Genomic DNA, 7,349 nt, shown 5'->3' on the forward strand with positions numbered 1-7,349 from the left:
AAAGTAAAGAAATTTCAATTCCCAGGTTAAGAGTCATAGTCATTTTGAAATCAAGTCAGACTGTTAAAAAGGAGGTAAAAGTGGTTTCAGATACTGACTGTATCTGCTTGGCAGATTCAGGGACAGTATCTATCGTATTACAAGGTTTTTTTTGAGAAATGTTTCTCTCCACTCTGTTCTCATGTGAAAGACTCACACAAACACAGTGAGAAAGCTGACTATATTATAATTGTATAAAGTTTTAGAAACATCCTGTGGCTCCAGTACTTAACCTTGCAGGGCTGAAGAACTGATCTGGTCTTTTGGTTATTTGTGCTTTAGACCACAAAAACAAATGTTTCCCTCCAATCTCTTTCAGTTGCAGTCTTTTACATATATGTTATTTGTAATAACATTAGGTAAAAAAAACATAATGCAAGTCCACACTGTCCTTTCAGCTGCAAGAATTCTTCAGACCCTCAAGTCTAATATGAAACACAAACAAGTTTTTACTACCTTTGCTTTATGCAAGCAAAGTATGCCTTTCTAACGCATTGACTGAACCAGGTAACAGAGCTATCCAGAGACAGGAGTTAAGATATATTTCTGTAAGCTGCAGAAAGGGGGCATCTATATGCATAAACTGTGTCGGAAACAAATTGCGATGAAAACCTAATATAATACTGCTTTCAAATGGCCCTGTCAAATTCTCCTGACCAAGCATCAGCCTATAATGAAAAACGAAATGTTATATCAGTTTTCAGAAAAAAAATATCCCTTTTATTTTAATGTTGTGTATTATAAATTTTGTTCTTGCAGAAGAATCAACCTTCATCAAGGTTATGATAAGGTACTTCCCTCTTCTTCCAAAAATAATTTTGCTGTACCTGTGTACCTTCAGGCTACATTACTAAGCTGTTGCAAACTCTCTGGAAAAATCCTGATTCTGCAGAAACAGCAAGTTTCCATATTAGCACTAAATTTGTTGTTGGTCCAAAAAGATGAGATTATGGAAAGCACCTAAATATGTTCACTTCTTGAGAGAAAGCAGTAATATAGTACAAAGTAATGGCTAAGTTGCATAGTGGGGCTGTACTAAAATGCTAATATGCATAGCGGTGCTGTACTAAAAACAACAACAACAAAAAACACTCACCCTGTACAAAAAAATCCAGTTAAACTTACTGGCAGCAGAATATTGAAGGAACACAACACCTAATAAGAAACAGTGCAGTCGCATATGCAGTTAGGGTCAATTATATTCCAGGTGTCCCTTCTTTCTCATGCAGGTCTTTTATTTTATCAACATTAAACATGGAACGTACAGAATTTATGATACTGCTCATATCTTGGGACTTGGTACTAAAAGTAATTAGTATTTAAATGGCATGCACACAGTACAAAAAAATAGAGTGCATTCCCTGGCAAAGTTACTGCAAAAGCACACACAACCAACAAACATTGTATTTCTTGCTGTCCAAATGCAGTTTTCCCAGAGGCAAGTGCACAACACATGCATGTAGAGAGAACAGTAGCAAATATACTGCTTACATTTTAAAAGATATCAAGACAAACTAATTAGTCCACCTTTGCTATAGTCCACCCATTAATACTTAACTGTAAAGTAGTGGCTTTTTATCATTAGCATCATTTTAAAAACTAAAGGGCAGAGATAGTCTTCTGAGAAAAAACACAGAAAATGTACTACACATTTTCTCAGAGTACTGCATAGTTCACAGAAATTCACACATCTTTCTTCCACACATTTACCATCAGGACGGACAAGTTTTAAGAAAGGGGATTCTCAAAAAAAATAAAAAGTATGCTGTTAAAGTCATCAATGTGAGAGTAAGCCCATTTGCTGACAGACCAAAACAGTCAGTGTTCCTTTAAGTGAGGAGGAACAGATACTTACCTCGTTTGTGAAGCCATCCTTCCTTCACTATTGCTACTTCATTCATAATTGCAGGAATGTCTCTTGAAAAACAGTTTATAACAAAAGATCACCCCGCTGTAATTTCTGGACACCAGCAGAAGGAGCCACGGAAAGGGGTTTTTTTTCCTCCCTCCTCTCTGATATTTCTAAAAAGATTAAAGAATAGCACACCATCATTTTGCAGCAATTTACAGATAAACAGTCAGAGATATAAAAGGGAGCAACTTTCATTACAGTGCTCACATAAGAGGAAATGTTCTTCACAGGGACATTTATGAAAATGCATACTTGCAAAGCGCTATCTAATCACTAAACAGATAGAGTGGAGTGCACCAGCAACATCAGCACACACCGTAATAATTAGAGATCAACTGTAAGACTTCATCCAGAAGGTCTCTTCAATCTCCTTGCCAATGCCACATTATTCCCCAACCACACTTTTTCAAAGATGTTACAGAATCTAATTTAACTATCCCCCAGAAAGGCTTCTGGAATTTCCTTCTGAAGGGCGTCTACAACCCAACGCATCCCAATGTCAGGAAACTTTTCCTAATATTCTGCTTCAGTTGCCCTAGGCTCAATTACATCCTGTTACTCCCAATTAAATCTTTTTGGAGTCTCTAAGTAATACTTTTCCAACCTTGGTATTTATTACTACTGCCCCTCTTAAAGCTGTACACATAATCTCAGATTAGATGACTGTCCGTGAGTCAGATAAAGCAATCCTTCCAACCTGTATTCTACACTACTTGAACATTTACACTGCACTACCTGCATCTCCTCCAGTTTAAGACTATATTTCTACCGAGACATCCAAAAACAAAGATGGTAAAAGACTCTTGCCAGCCTGTTTCATGACTCAAAGCATTCTTAGTCATCCTCTCTGCCTTGTTTCACTCCAAACATACCTAGTTTGAAGCCCAGATAGATCTCTTTCCAGGTTTCTCTTCCCAAATTGAACCCAATTGTTAGGTATTTTCTATTCACATGGGCAATTTCTTTTCTTTAAAATCACCACAGAGATATCTGCAACATCAGTCTGTGTTGTTGTGACACATTCAGGTGATTTAAGTCAGATTATTACATTTAAGAAAATTAAACCCAACACTAGCCCCAGCAAATATCTTGATCCGTCCCTCCACTCAATGCCACTGCCATTCTCCTAATCTCAAAGGACCCCATCATTTTGCCTATTCAGCTCTATGTGGTTCTGCAACAGCTGGAACAATTAGTTCCAATCAGGATGGTGATATCTGTCCATTAAAAATAGACTCAGATCAAGTATTTTCATCTAACCCCTGAGGAGATTTCAGAGGGTAATGACCTGAGATCATTATGAACCTGTCTAGATTTTAAGCTCTGGTAGAGATGGGCTGTTCCATATTCCATTACCAGTGTTTGGGTCTCTAAGGAAGCTAAAAAAATTGAATTATTTCAGTTGCTGAATAAATAAATCATACAATTTAGAGTAGAAAGAGATGGATTAAAAGGAAGCCAGGTCCCTCTTTCTTTTTCTATGAACTTTCACTACTTACCACAGTTCGGCATCTTTACAAGTTACATGTCATTTTTTTTCCTGAGAAGCATACTGTTTTTCCAACTTAGGAATCTGCCATGTCTCACTGCTTACAATTATCAACTCCAAGAAACAGACAAGAGGTTTGCCCGGGGGAAGGGAAAACACAAAACCTGATGCTGGAACACAGACAGGCAGGAATTTCTTAACCTTACACACAAGTATAGAACTGTGCGCAACAAAATGGAGGGTAGCTTCCTCGGGAATAGTTATCTTAGGACAAGCTCCTTTTGACAAGTTAAGATACATCTTGACAAACATGATGGGCTTTTATGCCTCTGTCAGTGTGCATATGCAACACCTACTGATGTTAACTAGACTCATGCGTAGGCATCAACAGGAGACTAGACCTCATTTAAAGGCTTCTCTGAAGCACAGAGCAATTTGTAAAGTGTTGAACAAAAACCCTACGATTATCACAGCTGAAGTCTGAAAATGGAATAGTGCAGTGCGAAAGTTAACACTTTATAATACCGTGCCACAACAGGACAAGGCACTATACATTGTACCTTCATGTTTTAAATTCAGGAGTAGCATTAAAGCAATCAATCCCTTTTCAGTAATCAGATAAAAGAGAAAGTTGAAAGCAAATTAAGTTAGTAGGAAGAACAATCCCAAGACTATAAGAAGCAATACAACGACAAGAAATTCTGGCATCTCAGTATGAGGTACTCCATGCCCGCATGGGTTCCCACCTCTTATACACTTTTATAGCGCTGTCCTATGAATGAAAGGCTAGATTGTCAGACCATGTTATTTTACTGCCCCTACTGCTGCCCAGCTGAGTTGGGAATTACTTTCCCTCCTAGTTTCCAAGCTGTACCAGGTATAGACTTCAGGCAACAGACAGCCCCCAATGTGCAGGTATAATAATCCTGCCAAGCACGTCACATTCCTCCTGGGAAGGTGGGGTGAAGGGAAAAGCTGGTATGACAGTGGTTCACTGCACTAGAAATGACAGCATGGCACAAGGAAGTAAGAGGGCACCTGATACTCCTACATACCAGCACACAGACGCACCACAATCTGGCTTTGTGCTCTTTATTCAGCTGTGCTGAAGTGCTGTTTAGTGGCAGCAAAGAAAACTAGGGGTGCATCCACAGAGTTTTTTTGGGCCAATACTGAAAGCCGATTTTTAAAGAGGCATATTAGCTGATACCAATCCAATTTCTGATACACAGCCTGGGAGCTTGAAGAGCGGGGTCTGGCTGGTAAGTCTGTTGTGGTGGAAGGGGAAGGGGGCAGATTGCGGCTCCTGCAGTGAGGGAGGGAGTGGGACTGGGGCAGGGGCAGGTGCTGCCCAGCCAGGGCAGGGCAGGGCATGGGACAGAGCCATGGCTTGTCTGGGGGCACAGGGAGGGGGAGGGGTGGCTCCCCACCACTGCACACACCCCAGGAGGCCATGGAGGGGTGTGCCCCCCAGATTTGTGTGGGGCAGGCTGCTACTGCAAGCTGGGGTTGCACCAGCCTGTGCTCCGGGCAGGTAGCAGCGGTGCTGGAGAGGGGAATTACTAGTTATGGCCAAACGAGAGAAGGTTCCCTTTTGCACAAGCTGAACAAACATGGATGCTTGTTACCCTCATCTATGCAAGTCTAAGAATGGTTCCCAGTGATGCAGGGTATCTGAGATGACTACAGCCTGACTTCTCTAACCTGTGAGAGAATGCATATGACAGTGTTGTCAAGAACTGGAGATAAACTATTAGCCCTTTTTGTCTGATTAATTTTATGTTTCCATACCACCTTATTCTATACCATATCACCACCTACACTCGTCAGTCAGAAATGCTGCAAGTACAATAAATAATGGATGGCATGATATTAAACTTGTACCCCTGCGTATATTATTCGATTAATATGGGGGACAGCTAGTAAGAACATGCATAAAAATGGTGAAAATCCAATAAACTAAGAATTTTAAACACACATCCCTTCCTTACGTACTAGCACAATAAAACCCATCTTAAAGAAGCCATGCAAATGAATCTGCCAACAGAAGGTTGAGTGAAGCTGTATTTGGGACAGCCTTTTAGGGCCGAGTGCTCTTTTTTAACACCTCTGTATCTTTCTAATGCACCCTTCCAAGACGGTACAAAATTAAAAGATGCACTTGATCTCCCTTTCTTCCTCAGACTGAGACCTTACTTTTCTCTTAGTCTCTATACATATTCTGCACAGCCAGGTTGTGCTCATAGAAAATCAAAGCAGGAGGGAAAACACCATTATATCTCCACAACTCTTAAGTTGAAACTACAGCCTAATGGATGGTGCAGATCTAACGGGTATCACCCCACCCTCATGTGAGGCAGTGTGTTGCAGGGTAGATGCAGACAACATGAGCTTTATCCCTTCTGCCCATGCCCGGCTTTGTGTGTTGGAGCATCTGTGAAACTATGACATGAAACACATCTCCCACATGCTTGACACAAAATCAACTGCCACTCCTGTACAGAACCACAGTGATGCCAATGCACTGAAAGCCCCTATTCTCTTAACAGGTGGGGTGGGTCAGGTCAGATTTGACCCAAAGCCCTCAGGCTGCAGGAGATCACTTTCAAGAAAGCCTAAAATGGACCACCAGTCTGTTTCAAAATCTTACTTTAGGTTTTAAAAATGTAACAGTGGCCCACTAGTTTTGTGTGGTTAGTGATGCTTTTTGCTAGTGAAAAGGATGCTCTACTTTGAACACCACCACATAAAAACCAGAATTTAATCACTATACATGTGGCTGATCACAAGGTTTGGGAAGCTTGTCCTGATATTACAAAGGGAAGTTGACAGCAATATAAACCGTCTCTTTTTTTTTCCACTCTGCAAACTGAACCTAGGCTTCCACATTGCAATTAGCAACGCCTAGTGCTCTCCAATGCTTAGTGACAAATAGATAGGATGTTAATTGTGTTCAGGTGTGGGACAAGGGTTACAAGTTCAGCTCTCTGCCTCACAACATGGGGGACCAACCCTGGAGAAAGCATTTGGAAACTGCGGGGAAGGGAGAGAACTGCCTGATTTTCTCTCTGAAATTCATCAGGATAGACAAGATGCTCTTTGCTTATACCCCTCTGACAAGAAATACGCCTCTTTACACTGATGGGAGAAAAAATGGGGGGGCTGTAGGGTGCCGTTACTCAAACACCCCCAGCTGGCAGGTGCGCTCTGCCCCATCCTGCCCCTACCAAAGTTTTGCTCTGTCTCTCATGAGGCTCGAGCAAGCCCTAAATTATTTAAATTTGCAGTAAAAGCCAGAGGCCCGGGGGCTGCAAGCTTTCCAAACACGCTCCGACCTGGTACTTCGCGACTGCTGCTGCCCACACACACACGGGCATTTAGGCGCAACAGCAGTGAGCCCAACCTACTCGAAGAAAAGCACAAGTTAGTGGCACAGAAATCTCGAAACCCCCTGCCTGCCCACCCACCCGCGGCGAACAGCTCCTTCCCCCTCCCCGGGAGCCCATGGGGAAACCGGAGCAAAATCGGAAACGAGTCCTGGTGCTCTGGGGGGGCCGGGGGCAGCCGAAACAGGCCACCAAATGGCACCGGCTCCACGTGGGGGCAAGGCAGGGGGCCTCTGGAGGGGACGAGCAGCAAGGGGGGGCAGAGGCCGCCTCCCCTCGGAGCTGGGGGAGGCCGGGAGGCGCCTCCCGCCCCTCAGAGCCCGGCCCGGGCGGCAGGGGAGGGCGAGCCCGGCTCCCGCAGGCAGGGCAGGGCCCAGGCGGGCGGCCCCGCACAGGCCCCGGCACTCACCCGGGCAGCGGCTCCTCGGCGCGGGCCTAGCTGGGCGGCTGCAGCCTCCTGCTCCGGCCGCGGCTGCAAACCATCCCCGGGCGGCGGCTGGCGCTGGCGCTGGGGCTCAGCCCA

The 7,349-nt window shown here is 43.6% G+C and overlaps 1 protein-coding gene across 1 annotated transcript in view; it reads right to left on the reverse strand.

Annotated features, from left to right (window-relative positions):
- AKT1 (AKT serine/threonine kinase 1) overlaps positions 1-7,343 on the reverse strand; it is a 105,219-nt gene extending 97,876 nt beyond the window's left edge. Inside the window, exons 1-2 of the mRNA XM_019550800.1 lie at positions 7,236-7,343; positions 1,895-2,061 (exon numbers count right to left, since the gene is read on the reverse strand). Of these exons, the coding sequence (XP_019406345.1) occupies positions 1,895-1,940 (46 nt within the window). The 5' untranslated portion in view covers positions 1,941-2,061; positions 7,236-7,343. The remainder of the gene's footprint in view (positions 1-1,894; positions 2,062-7,235) is intronic.
- Positions 7,344-7,349: the final 6 nt, after the last annotated feature.

This window comes from Crocodylus porosus, unplaced genomic scaffold (assembly GCF_001723895.1).
Source record: "Crocodylus porosus isolate Cpor-Errol unplaced genomic scaffold, CroPor_comp1, whole genome shotgun sequence".
NCBI lineage: Eukaryota > Metazoa > Chordata > Crocodylia > Crocodylidae > Crocodylus > Crocodylus porosus.